We start from the raw sequence: 20,461 nt of genomic DNA on the forward strand, positions 1-20,461 counted from the left end.
GGCTGTACCATTGACCTTCCACAATGGGGCGGGGGGAACTCTTAGGCATTCGGGATGGCGCCAGTCCCTGCTCCCCTCAACAGCGGCTCTGGCCTCTCTCCATTGTGTCCCCTCGCACTGTCCAGTGTTGCAGGCCCCCTCCATTGCTTTCTTTATTATTTTTTTTTTTTTCCCCAGTCCTGGGCTTGAGCTCAGGGCCTGAGCACTGTCCTTGGACTTTCTCAAGGTAGAGTTCTACCACTTGAGCCTCAGCACCACTTCTGGTTTTTTCTGTGTGTGTGCTATCAAGGAATCGAACCAGGGTCTTCATGCATGCTAGGCAAGCACTCTATCACTAGGCCAAACTCCTGGCCCCATTGCTTTCTTTACCTACCTTTTCAGTGGAGAAGGAAATTGCAGTGAAATGGCGTAAAGTCCCGTGTCGAGGCCTTTGGAGCCATGACCGGCTCTCGCCTCCCTCATTCTCTCCAGACCCCCCCATAGATTGCCTGCCTCCTGCCTGGGGGGGGAAGATGAAGCTGGGATGCTTTGACTGATGGGTAGAAGAGACAGACTCACCACGGGGCTGCTTCTTGCTCTTCCCCTTTTATGTTTGCCCTCTGTCTACTTACTAAGTTTACACACACACACACACACGCGCGAGAGTGTGCTCATGCCTCCTGGTACAAAGAGAGTTTAGGGCCTAATACAAAGGAGAAAGTTTAGGGCCTAGGCACTGTGCGTTTGCTTTTCCCGTAAAGATGGCACTTTACCACTCGAGCTACAGCTCCACGTCTGGCTTTTTGGTGGAGGGAAGAGTCTCACAGACGTTCCTGCCCATTCTGAGAAGCTGTGATTGCAGGTGTGAGCCACTGCAGGCAGCTCTGAACAGGTTTTTAATTGGGTTGCTTTCCCGGGTAGATGCCTCTTCCTCTGCAGGCCTCGTGGGCTGCGGGTCTCTCCTTCAAGCCACACGGGGAAGCCCATTGCCTGTGAGACCCTACCTTAGAGCCCAGAGGCTGGCTGAGCCTTAGCAAGGTCAGGTGATGTCTGACATTCTGTTGGGTCAGCCTGGGTACAGCCACGGGCAGTCCCTGTGCCTGGCTTGGTCCCTCTGACTGCTGCAGAGCCATGCCAGGCCAGGAGGCCCACATTCAGATATGCAGAGAAACTCAGAGCCCTGGCTGTGCAGGGGGTGGCTGTCCCCGACAGGTACAGGCTGCCTATCCGGGGTGGACGCTGAGCTTGGTCCTCTAGCTGTTGTCTAGCTCTAGTAACTCCAGCACCCTTTCTAACCTTGGCTTCCTTCCTAGCCTGCTTGGGGAAGCTGAGGCATATATCCAGGAAGGAGCAGAAGCCAGCAAAGGCTGTGCACAGGGTGAGTGAGCGCCCGTCCTGACCACAGCCCCGCTGACCCCGAAGCTGCTTTCTAGACGTGTCTGCCAGCTTGTTAGGATGGGTGTCCTTTTCTGACATCCACTGTGGAGCTCAGCATTGCATCACGTGTTATAGTTCCAGGTCAGTACTGCGCGGGGAGGTCGGAGGCCACCTCACTGGGTAGTTCCTCTGTTGCTTGGCCTGGACTGACCACAGGACACTTGCTCCAGGGAGCAGGGCCGCCTGGCATCCAAGCTGGGGCCTGCAGTCTTGTCTGGTTAAGTTGCCTTTCAGTGGCACCCTGTCCCATGTGGGTGGACGCTGGCAGGGGTTGGGTGAGGGCTCCTGGGGTTTCCAGGCCCTGGTTCTTCCCTTTTTTCCTGGCTGTGATTACATCTCTGGAAGTTGAGCCCCCCCCCCCCCCCCCGTCCCTTGGGGCCTTTCCCACAGCCACTGGGGACCTGTGCTGGCTGGACACCAACTCCACCCACGCTGTCTCTCCAGGAGGACCCAGCACCCTTCTTGGTGTTGGCCCACAACCTGTTCATCTGGTCTAGCCAGGTCTCCAGGCCTGCTCCGAGTCCTGCCCTCCCTAGGGGGCCGCAGCCAGCGCTGTGGGCCGTGGGCCCCGCAGGTGGGAGCAGGAGCTCCCAGAGCCTCTTCAGGTCTCCAGGAGCAGGCGTGGGCTTGACGCGCTCACGGCAGAGCACAGAGCCCCGCTGCCCGCCGGGAGACAGGGGCAGAACGTGTGTCATGAAGGAGAGCCAGGTTGCTGTACCTCCATGGTTAAGAGGTCCCGTGTCCCGAAGATTAAAGGGTCTGAGGCCTGAGGAGCTGTGCAGTGAGATGTGGTGAGTCAGGATCTCAGGTCCAGAGGTGAAGAGGCGCTCCCTCCCTCCCTCCCTCCCTCCCTCCCTCCCTTCCCTTCCTTTCCTCCCTCCCTCCCTTCCTTCCCTCCCTCCCTCCCTTCCTTTCCTCCCTCCCTCCCTTCCCTCCCTCCCTTCTTTTCCTCCCTTCCCTCCCTCCCTCCCTCCCTCCCTCCCTCCCTCCCTCCCTCCCTCCCTTCCTTTCTCCCTCCCTCCCACCCTCCCTCTTTCCCTCCCTCTCCCTCATTTCACTGATTTTCTCAGGTTTAATTAGGACAAAAACAGTGCAGTTTTCTTTGTAGGTTAGTGTTTGGGGAGCATGGGTATGAGCTGTAGGTTTTGTTTTGATTTTTTTTCTGTTTTTCTGCGTGCCTTTCGGGTTCAGCAGATGGTGGCGTGTTCTGGGTACTCACATGTTTTTAGTCTGTTCATTAGAGTTTGGCAGTGGGGACCTTTCTCGATGACATTCGTAGTGAGGTGTGTGGGGCTTTGCTGCTGGTGGGGGGTGGTGCCATCCACTGCCGAGGCAGAGGACACTGCGAGGTGGGGGGGGGGCTGGCCGGAGCCTGTGGGCTGTTTGGTCCCCCTTGCTGAAGTGCAGTGCCACCCCTTGACCTGACTTGCTGTGATTTCCGGGCTCATCGATGTTTTAGTCATTGATTGAGGGGTGCTGGTCTGTCCATGGCAGGAGGCCCTGCTGAAGGAGGCAGTGCCTCCAAAGGGAGGGTAGAGGGTGCAGGGTGGAGGGTGGAGGGCTGAGACCCTCTGATGGGATGGTCCTGTTACAACCCCACTCCTGGGGGGCCAGGGACACTGACTGCAGGGCCAGGAGCTGCCGCTGGAAGCCAAGTTCGCAGCTGTGCAGATGTGGAGTGTCGAGTGAGACGCTGCCCTTGGCTTCAGGGGGACCCTGCCAACCTTACCACCGTGACCATGCTTTGCTGTGGACCCAGATTCCAGAGTTGCGACCCCAGCATCCTGGAGGAGCTTCTCCTCCATGTCAGGAGACTGGGGCCCCAGGCAGGCTTCATGGCATTCAGAGGACCAGGCAAAGTGAGGGTGCGGTGCTGGGGTCCCCAGAACACTTTAGCCATCCTTCACCTGGGCCGAGGCTGGGTCATGTGGAGGCCAACCACCCTCTTCCCACCTAGAGGCCAGGAAACAGGCTGAGGAGGGCCGGCCCATCTGGGCAGCCAGGCTGGAGAAATCGCACTCTCCTCTCGGGGTGGGGACAGGACAAGCACTGGTGAGCTGACTTGGTGGGTGGCTAGAGGGAGCTGTGCTCTCCCTAAGCCACCTCCTTGTCTTGGGTCCAGCTAAGGCTTGTTTATGTCTTGTGTCCTATTTCCTACAAATAACTCATCACCCTTCTTGTCCCCAGCCAGGACCCCAGGCTTGGGCCCTGCCTGGGAGAAAGCTGGAGCCTGGTAGTGATGGAGCTTGAGATAACCCCCGACTCCCTACGTCTCTCCCCTGGCTGTCATAGGCAAGGTCACCCCCTCTCCTGGGGAGATGTGCAGGTGACCACCAGGGAGCTTGTCATATGTCAGCCAGCAGGTGACATGACATGACACAGGTGCTGATGACCCTAGGTGACGGAGAGGGGTCAGATGGAGGGATGGCCCGGGCAGCATGCGGAGGCCAGGCAGGTCCTGGAGCTCCCGGGGGCCTACTAAAGTCTCTAGGAGTCAGAGATGCCTCTGCACCCTGCTGCGTCTGGTGGCATTCCTTAAGCATGCCCCTTCCTGCCTGAGATACCTTGCGGGTGCCTCAGACGAGTGCGTGGTGCCTGCTTGCCTTGGGAATTCTCTGCCCTGAAACTGTGGCCCCTGGAGTAGTCGAGCCAGTGGGAGGCTGTGGACGCTCACTGAGGCCCGCTCCCTGGGACTGGGACTTGGTGACAGGAGGGGTCCAGGACATAGTTGGGCCACCTCACAGGAGCTCTGTGATTGCTGGGCTTTCAGGAATAGTCTGTGAGCTGGCCATCAGTCAAGATGAAAGTATGCAAACTTCAAATCAGATGAGAAAGCAGAGGCTGTGGAATTCCTGAGTCTGGATACTTCTCAGTTCTTGCTGCACTTCCCAGAGGCGTGTGCTCCCCAGGTTCTCTGGGTGACATTTGGGGTCCAGCTGCCTGCTCAGCTTGCAGACCTGAGGTATAATCCGTCGGAGGGAGTGTGAGCCCAGGGCTGGCTAAGAGCAGGTGTTAGGGTCAGGAGCAGAGGTCACGCCATAAGCCCCTCTAGAGCCTTAGGGATCTAGATCTTCAGAGCCTTAGTGAGAGCCCCATGTTGCTCCAGTCTTGTACTCCCCACAGCTGCTTGGAATGGCTGTACTCTTGGGCCTGCTCTGATCCCAAGCCTTTCTGACTTGGGAGTTTAGCGCCATCTTCCCCACAATGCCTGGGTCTTGTACCACATCTGATTGTGTGAGCCCCCTCTGTCCCCTCCCAAGTGCTGCTGAGTCTCGAGGGTTGGCATCATGTAGGAAAGTGGATTGCTGGGGGTGAGGGCGTAGCCAGGCCCTGGCTGGGGTTGGCGGCTGGGCTGAGGACCCAGCACTTGGACTCAGCTCTCAAAGGAAGGCTTTGGGCAGCCGGTCAGCTTGGAGGAGCTGTGGCCCAGGCTCTCGCCAGAGGCTCGCGCTTTATGCTTTGCTGTGGACCTGGGAAGGGAAGAGAAGGCCCGCGTGGTTCCCAGACACTGCCTCCTTTGTGCGGCCGTTTCCACAGCAGCAGGCCAGGCTGCAGGGTGAGTGGCTGGCCAATAGGGGATAGGAGGCCAGTGGGGTCGCCCAGGGCTGGGGAGCTGGGGAGCGGGGCCTTCCCAAGCCCCCAGCAGCGTTGGGGTCGTGGGCCGTGCAGGTTGCACTGACTGCCCGCTGCAGGGGAAGCTGGTGCTCACCAAGGGTAGCAGATCACCGTGGTGCCTCCTCTTCTGGAGCCTTCTCTAGCTAGAGAAAGGCACTTCCTTCTAGAAGGTTGGCTGGTTTGTGAGGACCGCGGTGTTGCTGCAGGAGGGCGGAGGCCCCCTGGGACCCAGTGTGGTGAAGGGAAGTCACTGTTCCGTCTCCGGAAGCTCTGTGCGTGGGACGAGACAGGAGGAGAGGAGGGGGCATGGGCTGGGGTGCACGGGGGGGGGGGACACATGTCCCAGGGACCGTGATGAACTGTGGGCTGAGGAGCCACCGTCCTCCCTTGGGCTGGGGGCACTTGCTGGACTGTGCATTGGGAGGGCTGAGGGCAGAGGGGGCGACTCAGGGCAGCCCCACCCAGGGCAGGGAGTCCTCGGCTGGCTGCTGCTCTGGTCTCTGAGCACTCATCCTGGGACAGGGGCCCTCACTGGTGGGCTCAGCCAGATTTCCTTACCCACAAGTGGGGTGTCAGTGCCCCCTCATATTTATGCTGTTAGGAGGAGCTGACTGGGCTGCAGGACTCCCCACCACAGGCAGGCGGGGTGGAGGTACAGCCGGCCCTGGCCCTGGGGCTTGCCCAGAGGCAGTGAGTTGAGTCCTTCTCATGACTCTGAAGAATTTGTTTCTGTTGTTTTTGCCAACCAAGGCTTGAACTCAGGGCCTTCCACTTTCACTCAAGTCTTCTTGCCCAGTGCTGGTACTCACCACTCGAGTCATGCTTCTAGTCTGACATCTTTCTGGTTAATAGAGATGGAATCTCATTGACTTTTTTTTCTTTTGGCCTCGCCTGGATTTGAACCTTGATCTTCTCAGCCTCCGGACTAGCTAGGATTACAGGTGTGAGCCACTGACTGAGTTTGTCTTCTTGAGGAACTCTCAAGTTTGGGGCAAGGAGTAGGTATTCCAGGTGGAGGGTCTCTCCTGTGGGCTGTGTGTCTGAGTCCCTAAGGCCTGTGTGAGCAGCCATCTAAACCCTGGGTTTGGCGCTGAGCTGGTGGCTGGAAGGCAGTTCCCATGGGGCAGCCAAGCCGTCATGCCTTTGGTTCAGATGGTGGCAGTTAGGATTCTCAGTCCCTTTGTCCCCTGTCCCATGTAGCCAGCTCCAGACAAGGTCTCTGACTTCAGTAGTCTTCGCTATAAAGCCTTCTAAGGAGCTGAGAGTCTGAGTGGTTTCCGTCCTTGGCAGAGCCAGCTAGGTGCCTCCGCTCAGGCACCCAGGGCCTCAGCCTCCTCTGTCCTCATCTGCTAGGGGCCGATGACATTTCTAGAAGAAGAGGAAGTAGGCCTCAGGTTGCTACACCTCTCGTGCCCGTTTTTCTGAGTCAGCGCCATGGCCAAGGCTGTGTGTGGAGAGGAGGCGGAGTTGGTGCTGAGACCCACCGAGGTAGGGGAATCACGCATGATTTGAGACTGTCTTGGGAAAACTTCTAAAGCAAAAAAGTGATAGGGGTGTGACTCAAGTGACAGAGCAGTGGCCTTCCAAGTAGGCGGCCCTGAGTTCAGCCCCCTTGCCCACCAAAGGGGTGGGAGAAGAAAAAAAGATTATGGAAGTACTTCAGAGAGCTGTTGAAAGCCATCCTGAGCGAGCAGACACTCCAGGGAGGGGTGCCTCCATGGCCAGGTCTACAGGGGGTTCACCCCCAGCCTGGGACGCTGGCACCCCACAGCAGAAAGCCATCCCTGGGCAGGGGGTCGACACCCCAGGACAGGGCCAGGCCTTCCTGCCTCCTCCATGAGCGTGCAATGTACAGTGTGACCCGATGTGAGATTTGTGGCCCGTGTCCTCTGTGAGGCTACATGGACTTTCCTTGGACCCCAGGGTGTAGGTCAGAGGGTGAGCATAAGGGACTCATGGTGACCACTGGCCACACTCCCAGATCACATGAGCCCTGTGTCTTGGATTTGATCCAAGGATTCTGAGGGTCAGAGTGAAGAGGCAGAACTCCAAGTTCTGGGACTTGTGGGCATGGACTGTGTAGGTGTGTGTATGAGACGCTGTGTAGTATGTGTGTGATATCGTTAGGTTGGAACCCAGGGCCTCATACATTCTGGGTTTCTCCCCTCCTCCTTCCCTGCTTTTGTTTTTTTGTGCCAGTCCTAGGCTTGAACTCAGGGCTTGAGCACTGTCCTTGGGCTTTCTCAAAGCTAGAGATCTATCACTTGAGCCACAGCACTACTTCTGGCTTGTTCTATTTATGTGGTACCAAGGAATCAATCCAGGTCTTCGTGCATGCTAGGCAAGCACTCTACCACTACGTCAAACTCCTGGCCCCACAGCTTTAAAAAAAAAAATTGCTTTTGAGCTGAGCGCTGGTGGTGCACCCCTATAGCCCTAGCTACCTAGGGGCCTGAAATTTGAGGATATATATTTTTTTTGGAGGGGAGGTTCAGTTGTGGGGCTTGAACTCTGGGCCTGGGCATCATCCCTGAGCTCTTCAGCTCAAGGTAAGAGTCATGAATTTTTGTGCCCAGGCTGGCTTTGAACCTCGATCTTCAGATCTCAGCCTCCTGATTAACTAGGATTACAGATGCGAGCCACTGGTACCAGGCGGGATTGGTATTTAAAGCCAGCCTAGCAAAAATTCCATAAGACTCTTACTTTTTTTTCTTTTTCTTTTTTTGCCAGTCCTGGGGCTTGACTTCAGGGCCTGGGCAATGTCCTTAGACACCTTTTGCTCAAGGTTAGTGCTCTGCTACTTGAGCCACAGTGTCACTTGTGGCTTTTTCTGTGTGTGTGGTACCGGGGAATTGAACCCAGGGCTTCGTACATGCTAGGCGATCACTCTACCACTAGGCTACGCTCTCCAGGCCGTCATCGTGAATATTCTTAAGTGGAAGTATGTTACATTTGTCCAGTTTTGTTAGCTTTCGTTACTTTATGGGTCATTTTTCAGTCTACTAATGTAGCCAGCTTTCTCCTCTCTGGGCATTTGTGGAGTACAAAGTTATCTTTTGGTTGGCATGTTTGTGAATGTACTGTTCTTTAGTCCCTCTGGAATTCTGTATGTGACATTGTGCCATGTGGCTGGCAGTGGCTGCACTGCCCTCTCCTGAGCCCCTGCCAGCTCCTAGGAGACTGCTATGTGGAGGTCCCATTTCCCTTGAGGTCTGTACTAGGTCCAGTTTCACACTGCCTCTCGTTCTCTGCATGCCTCAACCGTCCTGAGGGACCTGGGGTCCCCTCTACTTGTTCGTCTTGCCTTAGACTGCCTTGAATGCTGAGAGGTGTGTGGAGGAGCAGGAGGAGCCAGGAGGAGCCAGGAGGAGCCGGAGGAGCAGGAAGAGCAAGGAGGAGCCAGGAGTAACGTGGCTCAACCTGGCTCCTGGGTGTGGTGGGTGTGGTGACTGCTAGGCTGCTCAGTGGGGGATGACAAGAAGCTCTTCCTGCTTGGCGTGGCCTGGTGCTGCATGGGGCCACCTGCTTATCCCTACCCCACTCTCTTCGTGTCCCCTCTCCTGTGGCTTTGGGCCTAGGCCCAGTGAGGACCTCTGTGTTTGTCATCTCAGGTTCCAGAATACTTGTCAGACATCCCTGAGCGGAAACCTGCTCTGAAAAGTGCTAAGTGGCAGATTGCTGGAGCTGTGGGCAACTGGTAGGCCCTGGGGATTCTCTCTGCTGGCCAGGTCCTGCTGTGGGAAGTGAGGCCAGCTGGACCCCAGGAAGCAGAGCTGTGCCCCTGTTCCCTGGGGAGAATGCCATGCCCCGGGACTCTTTAGGGCACTGCTGTGGGAAATGGCCCCTGGAACATCTGGGCTAGGTGCACAGCCATTCACCCAGCACTCAGCTCTCAGGTGACAGGAGCAGGCCCTCGCCCATGTGTGGCGTCAGGCTCACTGTGGCCTGCACCCTGCACTCGGAGGGTAGGGGCAAAAAGCAAAGTCTCTCCTGGGTCCTTGTGGAAAGGCAGAGCCAGGTAACTGTGAAGAGGATTAGGAGCAGATAGAAACGTGCACAGCATCCCTGGTGGTCGGGCAGGTGGAGGGGGGGTGGACATGAGACCAGGTCTCACCAGGGACTCCGGCAGCAGTGGCGATGCCAGCGCCTGGCCTTGGTGGCTGCAGACAGTGTGTAGCTGTATGTCCCTGTCTCACACAGTTTGCTGGCATCTTTGGAGAGTGATCAGCTCCCCTCTTCTTTCCTGCACCCTTGGGTCTACACGTGGTTGTGGCCAGGAAGGTCCACTGAGGACCTGGCATTCTTTGGTGCTGCTGGTGGAGGCAGTGGGTAGAGCCCCAGCAGAGGAGAAGGCTGGCTGGCTGGAGGTGCTGGGCGGTCTGGCCTGGCGGCACAGTGTGGTGGTCTGTGCCCTGGACCAGCAGCAGCAAGGGGCCTGGACCTGAGTATGGCCAGAGCAGTGACCACGCAGGCCAATTCTCTTGCAGGGAGCCCGTCCGTCATGTCCGGGTGAGGCCAAGGAGCGCCGGGCTGAACATGCTGAGGAGACTGGACCGGATCAGGTTCAGAGGCCACAAGCGAGAGGACTTCCTCGACCTGGCTGAGTCCCCAAATGCCTCGGACACGGAGGGCGGAGATGAGCTGCCCCTGAAGGTGCCTCGGACCTCGCCCAGAGACAGCGAGGAGCTCAGGGACCCTGTGAGTACACTGACTTGAGTGTCCTGGCTTTTCCCTCTGCTGTCCCCAGCCCTTGGGTGACTGAGTGTGCGTGGGTGAAGGCCCAGGCTGGCAGAGGCCTGGGGCTGGGTCCCCATTTCCTCATCTCGCTCCCCTGTCAACCCCACCCCCGTACTGGGCAGAGGCCTGGCTCACGGCAGGCCTGTGCTATGGAAGGCCATCCAGAGCCCGAATTTTGTTGCCTTCCTCGTTGTTTTCTCTGGGTGGTCAGCTAGCTCTTCTGTGCAGATGTGAGGAGGCTCGGCCTGGCCCCAGGAACGTTCACATGGGGCTGGGATGGGCAGAGCCAGGCTGGAAGGACCACTCCGGGGTGGGTATCAGTGATTCCTGGCAGTGGGCCCTCGTCAGTGTGGCATCCTTCATTTGGTCAGCCAGTGTCCACTGAGTGCCTTGGCCAGGCTGAAGGCCTGGGTGCAAACCAGGCAGGAGCTTGTGTTTCCGGGGCATCGTGGTGAGGACCAGTGGGGTACAGCCGGAGTGTGGTGCCAGGGTGTGGACTCCCAGCCTTGCCGCCCTGACCCCCGCCTCCCTCGTGCCCACCTTGCATTGTCGTCCTCCTGCCAGCGGAGGGTAGCCCGTGGTGCACTTCATATTTGGCTGCCTGTGGCTTCTCACTCCCAGCCCCGGAACTGGCTTTTGTTTACAGATGTGACCCTGCCACCACTGGCCTCCAGCTCCTTGTATCGTTCATGCTTCACAGTTAGGTGGTAAGGGCATACTGCTGCGGACAGGAATTAATAATTCACCATGGCAGCCTCCTAAGAGACTAGCTAGGTGTCCTGCCCTGCCCAGCCTGTCCCTCGTGTTCGAAGGCTGCTCTTGTAGCTTCTGGCTGTGTCCCTGGCCTGGTGTGTCCCCTGGTGCCAGCAATGTTCCTGAGTGGTAGAGAGTTTGTCCAGTGCTGGGCAGTTCCTGCATGGTGGGCTATGGACCACAAGTCTGTGGTGCTGGTGGCTCTGGTGGCCTCTGGGCTTAGCGTGCAGTGACAAGACCCCCCTTCTGTCCCCCATGGGTCTGAACTCAACCAGGACCCACATAGAGACTGAAGCTGGGCTATTCTGCCTGTCCCTCCTTCCACCTTCCACGAGCCGTGTGGGAGGCAAGCATGGTACATGGAATCTCCAGGGCCAGCCGCCCTCCAGCCACCCTGGTTTAGAGTCTCAGACACTAGCACTGAGGCCCTGGGCTGGCACAAGGCCCTGCTGTAGTGTTTGTGGCTGGGCGTATGGGCCACAGGTGCTGTCATTAGCACAGCGTTCAGCCAAGCCCCGTCCATTGATGCCCTCCCCGCACTGACCTCTGGCCAGCCAAGAGCCTCCTGCTGGATCTGCTTGTTGTAGTCGCTGTGTGGCACTGCACAGCCAGGACTGGGAGTGGGGGGGCACTGCCAGAGGTGCTGAGGCCCTGTTGAGCACAGGGGCCTCATGCAATGTAGGTTGACTCGTGGCAGGAGTGGGGGCCTTGGTGTGGAAGGGTGGAAAGATTCAGCCGTGTCTGGATCACATCCCTCCCTGTGCCCCGCTCTGTGGCCTCCCAGGGGAGCATTGTCCGGGACTCACAGTGAATGGAGGGGTTGGAGCTTAGCAGCTTCTGCTCTGGGCTCCTCCCCATTCTCTCCAGAACAGTCCATGGTCCCTAGGGGGTGTTGAGTGAGTTGGAACCAAGGAAGACGGGAGACAGTCCAGGGGTGGACAGGCAGGGGAGGCAAGGCTGCAGGACCATGGAGGTCTTGACAAGGGACACAGTGTCTGGATTTGGAGGCACTGGTAGCCCTTGCTGGGTGGGTCAGTGCTGGAGTTGGCTGCTGTAGGTAATGTCTGAAAAATGTGGCTTTTGAGGGGCAGGCCAGGAGGGAGGGAGGAGTCATGCCAGGGGCTGTGTGGATGAAGATGGAGTGGGTCCCCGAGGGGGGACATGGTCTGAACTGCCCCTGATGTGTTGGGGTAGCTGAGGGTAAGGGCAGATGCCAAAGAGGCTTTTGCAAGGTCAGGCTGGAACCCGTGTTCCTGCCCTTCAGACACTGGGGAGCCGTGGACTCCTGTGAGGAGAAAGGGCCGGGCGCAGTGCCCTGAGAGGGATGGGGGACCAGCTGGGGCCAGCTGGGGGCCCTTGCCTGACCTTCCGTCCTAAGAAGGGACAGTCACGCTGTCTGCCTTCTAGGCCTTCTTTGCACATTAAAAGTGGAAATACAGGCGAGGCGCTGGGCCTGTGCCTAACCTCTTGTGAGCTCGCAGGCATGACGGGACAGTGGTGCAGAGCCCTGTCCAGGTCCCTTGGCAAAAGTGCGCTGCGAAGCCCGCGCTGGAGTCACTCCTGAGGCCCGGGGACGCTGCACACGGACAGGGCGCTCTGCTGCCCTGGGCTGCCCTCCCTCTGTCCTCCTCCACGGGCCTGGCAGGGTTCTCTCCTTTGTGTGGCCAGCACTGAGTCCTCAGCCCGGGCTTGACGGGGCAGCCTTGTGTTAGGATCCCCACCGCAGGCAGTGTGTCCCTGCTGTCACCCGAGATGCCCGTGCGCCCAGCAGCTGCCCCGACGTTTCTTGAAGAAGGCATCACAAAGCCACCGCCCCGGCTTCCTTCGCTGGGCCTCAGGTTCTCACGGTCTGTTTTCACAGCTGAGTATGTCTGGTCTGCGTGGACCGTGGCTGCTCATCCACGTGGCTGGCCAGGCACCTGTGGCTGTTTCCACTCCCGGGCTCCAACCAGTGACGCTGAACAGCTGTGTACATGTTTTCTCATGAGCATCTGCTTTCACATGGGTGGCTGGATCACGTGGAGCCCCCGCTCCCCCGCTGGCCTGCCGCGGTCTGTTCCCAGGCTCTGGCACCCCTCCCGCAGCTGGTCTATGGTTCCCTTGCTTGGCTGGCATGGAAGGCTGCCTGCTTGGCAGGCTGGAGGTCTCCTCTGAGCTGGCACCGAGCCACTCACTGAAAAGGCCTCAGACTTGGGCTGGGACGTAGCTTAATGGCAAAGCATTTGTCTAGCAAATCCAGCATGCTGGGCTCCATCCCCAGAACCAAGAAAGAAAAGACAACACGAAACAACACTTGAAGGGCTCAGATCCACTGCCCTGCAGATGCCCGGGGGAGGGCGCCATGCCTCTGGCCTCCAGCCTGCGTGGATGGTGCCTCCTGTCACCTGGGCCATGTCACCCTCCACTGGGAGTGGCATGAAGTCATCTGTGAACCGTCACCATCATCCATTACCAGAAGTTTCTCACTGCTCTAAGCTGTCAGCCTCTACTCGTTAAATGCCAACTCCCCATCCTCCCACCCCAGGCCACTCCTGTCTGGCCTTCTGTCCCTGAGAGTCTGACCAGCCCTGGGAACTGTCCGTGAGTGACTCCCACACCCCTGTCCCTGGCTCACTCTCAGGTCCCGAGCCAGCAGGTGGGTGCATTCCCATATCCTTTCTGGAAGATCTGTTTGTGTCCAGGACAAAGTGGTTGAGGGTAGAATTTAGACCCCGTTGGAAAGGTCAGGGAGGGAGCGGTGAAGGGGGGTCCGGTGAGGACCAGGAGGCTGTGTGCAGTCCTGTGACCGTGGGTGGGATGACAGTGGTCAGGAGAGGGCAGCATGGACAGGGGAAGTAAAGACAGAAGATGTGGGGCTGGCCCTGAGGCCAGCACCAGGCCTGTCAGGACAAGAGGAAAGCCGGAAGTGGGCAGCAGAGACTTTAAACTGGGGTGGCGTCTGTGATGGCCTCATACACAAGAAGCCCAGGCACCTCAGGAGCAGGTGGAAGAATTGCTGCCCCCCCCGACCAAGGCTACAGTTTCAAGACAGGAAATTATTTTTGAAAAGCTGAGGAAATGGCCAGCAACCTCCTTGTGTCGCAGGGACCACAGCCAGGGTCCTGTGTGCAGGCCCCACGTCACTCCTGAGTCTGAGAAGGGGCATTTGGGAGACGGGAGTCATGCTTACAGAATCTCAGAGCCCACCAGGGGCTTCGTCAGAGCCATCCAACTGCCCTGGGACCCAGGGAGCTCCTAGGAGAGCTGTGGCCCCTTCTATGCCAAAGCCACCAGACGGCTGCAGGGAGCAGGCCTCTGCAGCCCAGGTGCAGGCCATGCATCTGGGAGGAAGGCAGACTGCGGACTGAAGGATGCATGCACGTGGAAGACACAGCACCTGAACTCCCTTCTCCACCCTAGTCACTTAGAACTCTCCCTGCCTGGACTGGAGAATGGTGGCAGCGTCACCCGTGCCCATTTCCCTCCTCTGGGCCCATCCTAAGGGACATTGGCACATAGGGAATGTGAAGGCCAGGCCTGGCAGCATCTCTGGGAGGTCACCATCTCTGTGTCTAGGCCATGGCTGTACCTGAGGTCACCTGTAAGCGCAGAGCTGGGCCAGACCAGGGGCAAGCCCTGCGCCCTGTCTCCCCCTGCCCTCAGGCCTTGAGAGCTCTTAGGCCCCTCCCTCTGTGTCCTCACCTGCCCACCTGTGCCTGGAACCCCTCCCCAGCCCCTTTGCCTCTGTCCTCTGACGGCCTGGTCATGGGGGAGGGGTGCTGTTTGGATTTGGGACTGTGGAACACATTCCCTGGGAATTGCCTTCAATTGCAGTTGGCCTTGGGAAGCTTAGATGCCCAGCTTCCAGCCGACTTCCGCTCCCTTCCTTCCTCTCCCTGGATAGGCTGTGTGGGGACTGTGTGAGGTTAAGTGACTGGTACCCTGGCAGCAGACCAGTCTCCAGGAGGTGCAGGCCCAAGAGAAAGGGGACTCTCTGAGATCTATCATGGGCAAATCCAGTCTCCGGGCAGGGTAGGTGGCTGCATGGTGTGTGGTACTACCTGGGCGGGGGCATGGGAGAGAACTTGGTTCCTGCCCCTGGGGTCTCCTGGCCAGGCCTCAGTTGCACTCCTAGGCCAGCCTCTGGCCTGGTTCCCCTAAGCCACCTGCTGCAGGTGTCACAGCAGGGGGGGACAGCATACAGGTCAGGTATGGCACTCAGGTTTCAGGGGCAAAAAGAGTGAACTCTTCAGAGCCTGTACCTGTGAAGGTGGCCCTGCTGGTGACATTGAAGGTCAGGTGAGAGGGCAACAAGAGTGGGGCAGGGGAAGGAAGGTAGAGAGGGAGGACCAGGGCCGTGAGCTCCCAGGCTGCCAGGTCGGATCGGATCGCATTTCAATCTAACATTTATGACCTCCTCCTCCAGACAGCCTCGCCTCACCAGCTGGGGGCAGGCGCCTCCTTATGACTCACACATGAGAACGAGGCCCCGGGGACGGAGATGAGGTGACCAGCATGTACACTAGAATGTACACCCTGGGTCCTGGACATGGCCCGGGGAGCTGGGGGTGGGAGGGGGCGGAGGAGGAGCTAAGCACAGAGCCTGCGTCGTTGGTCAGGTGGCCAGGACTGCCCACGGTATGCAGGTGGCACCAAGTGTGTGTGGGGGGCACATTGCTTCCCCTTCCTTTCTGGGAGTAGAAAATGCCCCAAGTGTCCAGCGTACTGGAACATGAGCCTCCAATCCCCCATGTACGACTCGCCCATCTCCCCGCCCCTCCTGGCCTCCCTGCCTTGACTCCACCCCCTGAACCATTTTGCATGGTTTTGGAGCATACGCTAGGCACTTGTTTGCCCGTCTAACACATTAGGGGTTGGTCGGAAGATAAGGGCTGGGGACTGACAGCTACCGTGTTGGGGTCTTGGTGCAGGGTTTGCAGTGCCCCCCACAACTGGACGGGGACACACTGTCTGCTGGCCACTGCCTGCTCAGGTGTCAGAGAACCTCCTTTTCCTAGGCGCTGCGAGCTTGTCTGCTGCTGGCTGGACGGATGTGTAGACTCTGACATCCGGGCCGTGGCTCTGAGCTGAGGCCCATCTAGCTCACCTCCGATTGCAAGCTCTGTGGGAGTCTGCTCAGAGCACGGACCAGGGTCCGATCGGCCCTGGCAGAGCCCAGGAGGAGAGGCGGGTGGTCCTGGGGAGTGCCTCCAGCCCATGGGCAGATCGGAGCACCCACTCGTGGGCCTTGCCTGTCAGCAATAGAGGGGTGCGCTTAGAGGCACCTATGGGGCCTCTGACCCGTCTCCATGCGCCACCCTGCCAAGCCCTAGGAATGGTGCCCTGATAACCAGAGCAGCTGAAAGTGAGCTGGGCACCCAGGGCAGGAGAGCTGCAGGCCAGGAGGCCCTGGCCCAGAACCCCTGGCTCCCATCAGCCCCTTGACTCCAGTCTGCAGTCTCTGGGGAAGTGATAAGAGTGCATGGAGCATCCACGGTGCCGCCCCTGGCTGACCTGTCCACACATGCTTCTGTCACCTAGTCCAGAGGAGAGATCTGGCACCCAACTGGGTGAAGCCAGCCCCCACTGTCGCTGGCACAGGGCCCTGTATGCCATTTCTCATGGGGTCAGCAGCAGGAGGCTGCCATGCAAGGCGATGGGGTAAGCACCTGCTGATGCATGCCCACATGGCCCCCCCACACACATGCCCTCGTGCCCACATGCCCACCCACACGCAGCCTAGGCAGGCCTGGCCTCATTCCTTTCCCGCCATCACCAGGACAGGACTAGGTCTCCAAGGGTGTGGAGACCTAGGTTTAGAGTCTGCTCAGCCTGGTCCCTCCCAGGCCTGGCTCCACTTGTTTTGTTCTCCTATGGTGGGGGCATGCCTGTGAGATGAACATAGCTCTGGCTGCTCCTTGCATGCTCTGAGGGTGCTGGCCACAACTTCTCTCTGCAGGCGAAAACCACATGGCAGGGCCGGGAGTTTGGCCTAGTGGTAGAGTGCTTGCCTAGCATGCACGAAGAGCTGGGTTCAATTCCTCAGTACCCCACATACATAGATAGCAAAAAGCCAGAAGTGGTGCTGAGGCTCAAGTGGTAGAGCTCTAGCCTTGAGAAAGACCAAGGACAGTGCTCAGGCCCTGAGCTCAAGCCCAGGACTGGCAAAAAAACAAACAAACAAACCACATGGCATCAGCAGGAAGTTCAGAGCAGAGACTCCCCAAGTTTTCACTTTGTGTCTGTTCTGCAAGTTGACCGTTGGTGGCCTCCATGGATGTCCACGTGGCCTGAGATGCAGAGTGGCTGGTGCCAGCCTCACTGCGGAGCATGTGGCCCGAGTCAGGCCGGTGTGGACGGGAGCCCTGTGGTGGTCGTGCCACCCTGTGTCCTGGGCTCTGAGGCTGCCGTCCCTTTCAGGTCCACGGCCTCAGCCCTGTGGAACTGACTGGTGTGGGCTGGGGACGCGTGTTCAGCATCCTTTGAGCTCCTGGCGTTTGTCTTCCAGGCTGGCCCAGGGACCCTCATCATGGCCGCAGGGGTCCAGGACTTTAGCAGGACAGAGTTTGATCGGCTGAATGAGATCAAGGGTCACCTGGAAATCGCCTTACTGGAGAAGCACTTCCTCCGTGAGTACCCAAAGAGCTGGCAGGGGACAGGTGGCCTCTCGCTCTCGACTGTGCCGTCAGGAGCTCTGCCATTGGGTCTGGGGTGAGAACAGGTATGCGCCTGTGTGGATCCATGGGTTCAGAAGTCCACACATGACCATTGATTCCACAAAGTGCAGCCCTGGCCTGGGATTGGCAGGTGAGGTCAGGCAGAGTCTCAGGACAAAGAAAGAAACGCTCTGGAGAATCTGGAGAGTTTGGGTGGATTTGGCATGCTTTGCCTGGTTCACTGAGAATTTGGGGAGCTCTGTGTTGTAGTTATTTACACGGCCAGAAGAGCGGAGGTACTGGGGTCTCCATTATCTGCATAGTGGGCACTGGGCATCATCACCTGCTGGCCGCTCATGGGGCCCTGGCCTCTGGGACTGTGAGCAGAGAGGATCATGAAGACCTCATGGGTGCCCTGCGGGCTGGCTTCCATTAACATCTCACTTTTCATCCCTCTTCCTCCTCTTCCTCCTCTTCCTCCTCCTCCTCCTCCTCCTCCTCCATCTCCATCTAGTCTTACAGGTGGAGAAACTGAGGCATAGAGCTAACTAAAGTCATCGTCACCCTACTGCTAATGAAGTCTTCTGAATATAAGGGGCGGCCCCAGCGCCTGTGCATTTGATGCTGTGGGACACTGTGTCATAACTGCTATTGCCATGGTAGCGATGGTATGTGCTTAGGAAGAAAGTGCAGGAAGAGGCGGCATCAGTTGTGTGCCTGGATTTGGTCACTGTGAATTGCACAGAGCAAAGGCTTGGATTTGGGGTCACTGCAATGGGTGACCCATATGAGGTTCTCTGGTTCTCTGAGAAACACGGTGAAAGTGCAGAACGAAGCCTGCTGTGTCCCATTGTGGGAGGGGGGCTGAGGGGCAGAGAGAACTCATGGGACTGACAGCTCCCTGGGACCGAAGAGTGTGCAAGGGGACATCTCACGGCGGGACCCACAGGTCTGTCCTCAGTTTTGCCACTTCGTGGCGGCTCTTAACATGTAGAGTTCATCACGATACCTGTGGGTATCACAGTGATAGTTTGGTTTAAGGGACTTATGCCTACATCAAGGGCTCTAGACCTTTCTAGCTTTATTTTTCAGAAAAGATCTTGTACTTTTGTCTGGGGCCAAGCTGGATTGCCATCCTTGGCTGCATGCATGGTGCCTGCATAGCTGGGATCAGAGGCCCGGGCCTCCACACTCAGCTTACTGATTGAGATAGAGCCTCGAACCCTGATCTTCCCAAACTCTGCCTCTGCCGTGGCTGGGGCTGGCATGGGGGATCCAGCCATGCCTTGTGCAGGCAGTGCTTCTTAATTCTGGAAAATTTCAAGCATTCGTAGAAATAGAGCTCTTGCTCATGTCCATAACAGGAGTTGGTTCTGGGCCAGGCTGTCTTCTTCCCCCTCCCTCCCAGAGTATTTTGGACAAACCCCAGCCAGCACCCTATCATTTCATCTGTAAATATTTTACGAGGTAGCTCATGATGTTTTAAAGACAAAAGCTGCGTGTCCAGTATACTAAGTAAAATGAAAAATGGCTTTTCTTTGATTTTGTCAGATACCAGACTCAAGCTTAAATTGCCTGGTAGTCCTTTCATATTTTTGACAACTCCCTTTGAAGTGACACTCACGAGGATTAGGGGTGGTAGCTGTGTGAATCTCCGTCTTGACTGCAGATTCTCTCTCTGGTCACTCTGATTAGTGACGGGGCCACCTGCTGACAGTGTCTGTGTGCGGTCAGCATGTCCCAGAATTTGATGGGTGCTTGGGGAGGACATCCGCTGGTGGGCATGGATGTGGGTGTGGACGTGGGTGTGGGCGTGGGTGTGGACTATTTCACAGATAACAGCCTGGCTCGTTATTACTGAGACTCATCTCCTGGCAGCCACTGCAGCGTGTTCATTTTCTGCTTTCGCCATTCACGCTCCTTTGACTCACCCCCACATTTCTGAAAACAAACTCCCCTGCTGGTTGTTTGGCTGTCATTGTATGTGGGGGTGCAGGACACATGCTTGATGTCCCCCCTTTACTCTCCAGTTCTAAACTAATGAGTTGAACAGTGAGGGTGATGGTGAGGGTTTTATTACCATCCTTGGGTCATGGATCAGTGCACCCTGATAGGTTTTGGTCATGCGGTTATGACTTGCTGGGGTTCTCGCAGTTCTGGCTGTGGGATGTGGGAGATGCAGGGTTGGTTTCTGAGTCCTTTTCAGGGTGACAACATATTCAGCTTTGTTATAAACCTAACCTGTCCCAGTCCTGAAAGGAACTGTGTATGAAAGCATCCCTGGTTCCTTGTGCTGGAGACCTCCGGTGGCAGGCAGGGGGCTTCCTGCACTGGCTGGGCACTGTGTCCTGATCTGGCCAGAGCCAGCACCTGGGGGTCCATCACACAACCTGATGGAAACTCACATCTCACTGGACCTTCACCCCGGTTCCTGGGATACCAGCCCTCCCTGTTTGTTTCTGTTACATTATGAAAGCACATGTAAATCTCGGCACCCTGAGGGACCGCCACCAACCATCAGATGACTAAGCACACTTGGATTTAGTGCCTACCCCCTCGTGGCCTCCACAGGCGGGGGTGCACTGCTGGATTTGACCATCCTTCACAGGAACTCCCCCGCCTGACTGCTACCCAGGCAGCGTAAGCCTGGCTCCATCCGTTTCTCTGCACTTTAGATGTTCAGAGGTTGTCTTTGTTTTCTTTTTTACTTTCTCTGTGACCCAACTTTAGACTTAAAGGAAAGTTACAAAAGTAGCATAAAACTTGCATGTATTTTTTATACAGTTATTCCTCTAAGGTTAATATTTTATCATGTCTGTCTTTTATCTACCAGCCCATCCTTTCCCCGTTCATTCACACATCTGACCATCTACCTACACACACACACATACACACACACACACGTACTGCTATCCATCTAAACTCCATCCATCCATTCTTTCACTTGATCTATCCATCACCCATCCACTTGTCCATCCATCCATCCAGGCATCTGTTCGTTCATCCGTTTGTCCATCTATATTTTTTTCTGGGATTCCTGAGGGTCAGTTGCTGACACTGAACCCTGAGTTAGGACTACTCTGCTGTGTTTCCCAGAAACAAGGTCAGCACCTCGGGAAGGCCAGTAAGTTAGCACCGGTTCAGTGCTGATACCTTCCAGTGTGGTGTTGTTCCATGGGTATCTGCCCAGCAAAGGCCAGCCCTGCGTCGTGGGTTGTGTCCCACCTCGTCTCCTCGGACTCCTCTTCCCCAGAGCAGGTGCTCAGGCCTTCTGTATTTCCGGATCTGGGTGTTGTAGAAGAGCA

The 20,461-nt window shown here is 57.3% G+C and overlaps 1 protein-coding gene across 1 annotated transcript in view; it reads left to right on the top strand.

Moving 5' to 3' along the window:
* Nucleotides 1–20,461, top strand: part of Gramd4 (GRAM domain containing 4) — a 58,944-nt gene that overhangs the window by 13,127 nt on the left and 25,356 nt on the right. The window contains exons 2-3 of the mRNA XM_090328899.1: nt 9,519–9,729; nt 17,009–17,129. Of these exons, the coding sequence (XP_090185025.1) occupies nt 9,519–9,729; nt 17,009–17,129 (332 nt within the window). The remainder of the gene's footprint in view (nt 1–9,518; nt 9,730–17,008; nt 17,130–20,461) is intronic.

Source organism: Megascapheus bottae, chromosome 2 (genome assembly GCF_031878675.1).
Source record: "Megascapheus bottae isolate mThoBot1 chromosome 2, mThoBot2.hap1, whole genome shotgun sequence".
Lineage (NCBI taxonomy): Eukaryota > Metazoa > Chordata > Mammalia > Rodentia > Geomyidae > Megascapheus > Megascapheus bottae.